This window comes from Lactuca saligna, chromosome 1 (assembly GCF_052625555.1).
Source record: "Lactuca saligna cultivar CGN05327 chromosome 1, ASM5262555v1, whole genome shotgun sequence".
Lineage (NCBI taxonomy): Eukaryota > Viridiplantae > Streptophyta > Magnoliopsida > Asterales > Asteraceae > Lactuca > Lactuca saligna.
In genome coordinates, this window is record NC_136417.1 from 59,919,329 (window position 1) to 59,920,816 (window position 1,488).

The 1,488-nt window shown below is 32.8% G+C and overlaps 1 protein-coding gene across 1 annotated transcript; it reads left to right on the forward strand.

The window, feature by feature from the left end:
- The first annotated feature begins 474 nt into the window (after positions 1 to 474).
- LOC145006943 (uncharacterized) lies at positions 475 to 1,488 on the forward strand. The gene is made up of 2 exons (XM_078965957.1): positions 475 to 1,159; positions 1,394 to 1,488. The coding sequence occupies exons 1-2, from the start codon at positions 475 to 477 to the stop codon at positions 1,486 to 1,488; spliced, it is 780 nt and encodes a 259-aa protein (XP_078822083.1).

The window sequence follows — 1,488 nt, forward strand, 5'->3', positions numbered from 1 at the left end:
ATTTGGATAGTATAAATAGTGAGTCATATGTATTAGGCACTTGATGATTTCATTACAAGTATTGGAATAAAAGTTATCTCTACTCTTATTTCTTTCTTTACTTTGTAATTTATATTGTTATTTGATCATATTTTATAACACTTATTTCTTTCTTTACTTTATAATTTATATTGTTATTTGATTATATTTTATAACACGTTATCAGCACGAGACTCTACCATAGAGTTCCAACTTCTTGCCGTTCTTGTCGTTGTCAGGTATATATATATATATATATATATATATATATATATATATATATATATATATATATATATATATATATATATTTTCAAAGTTCATATGTATAATGCTCACAAGTTATATAATGCTCACAAGTAATCTTATGATACTTCTTAACTAACAATTCTCTAATATACAACTCTTTATTTTGATTAGTACTTTCACTATGGCAAACATAGCAAACTTGAGTTTATGGCTCTTGAAATTAGTGGAATAAATTATTTATCATGGATCCTTGATGCTGAAATCCACCTTGATGCTATGGGTCTTGGAAACACCATAAAGGATGTAAATCCTTTAAATGAAGCATCAGGCGAAGAAAAGGCTAAGGCGATGATTTTCCTTCGCCACCATCTCGATGAAGGATTAAAAGTTGAATACCTCACTGTCAAAGATCCAGCTGATCTTTGGAATAATTTGAAAGAGAGGTATGATCATCAAAAAACGGTGATAATTCCTAGAGCTCGTTTTGATTGGTTACACCTTCGGCGACAAGATTTTAAATCTGTGAGTGAGTATAATTCCGCCATGTTCAAAATTACTTCCCAACTAAAACTATGTGGTGAAACTATAATTGATGAAGACATGCTAGAGAAAACCTTCTCTACTTTTCATGCCACTAGCATGCTCCTGCAGCAGCAATATCGTGAGAAAGGTTTTAAAAAATATTTTGAATTAATCTCATGTCTTCTTATGGCTGAACAAAATAATGAGCTCTTAATGAAAAATCACCAATCACGTCCGACCGGTTCTAATCCATTCCCTGAAGTGAATGCGACATCATCTAATTATAACGGTTGTGGGTCTAACCGTGGTCGTGGTCGTGGTCGTGGTGGAGGCCGTCATAATAATTGTTCCAACAATAATAATAATATAAGTAACCACCAGAAGTGGGAAAATAACAAAAACCCACATCCTAATGATAAAAGTGGTCAAGACAAAAAGAAAGTTGAAAATGTTTGCCACCGATGTGGAATGACCGGTCATTGGTCGCGTACATGTCACACTCCAAAGCATTTTGTTGATCTTTATCAATCTTCTCTAAAATATAAAGAAGGAAAAAATGCGGAAACAAATTTTGTTCAAAATTATTTTTCCGAATATCAACTAGAAATGAGACATTTGGATGTCGTCGATTATCTTGCCAACACGGAAGGGACAAACGGTGTTATGGATGGTGATGGAAGTACCCAATTTTTCCCATAA

Bases quoted from the DNA above. Each gene is read 5' to 3' on its own strand.
- LOC145006943 (XM_078965957.1), top strand. From the start codon at position 475: ATGGCTCTTGAAATTAGTGGAATAAATTATTTATCATGGATCCTTGAT. The intron at 1,160-1,393 runs GTAACCACCAGA...AATATCAACTAG, and splicing joins CAACAATAATAATAATATAA to AAATGAGACATTTGGATGTC.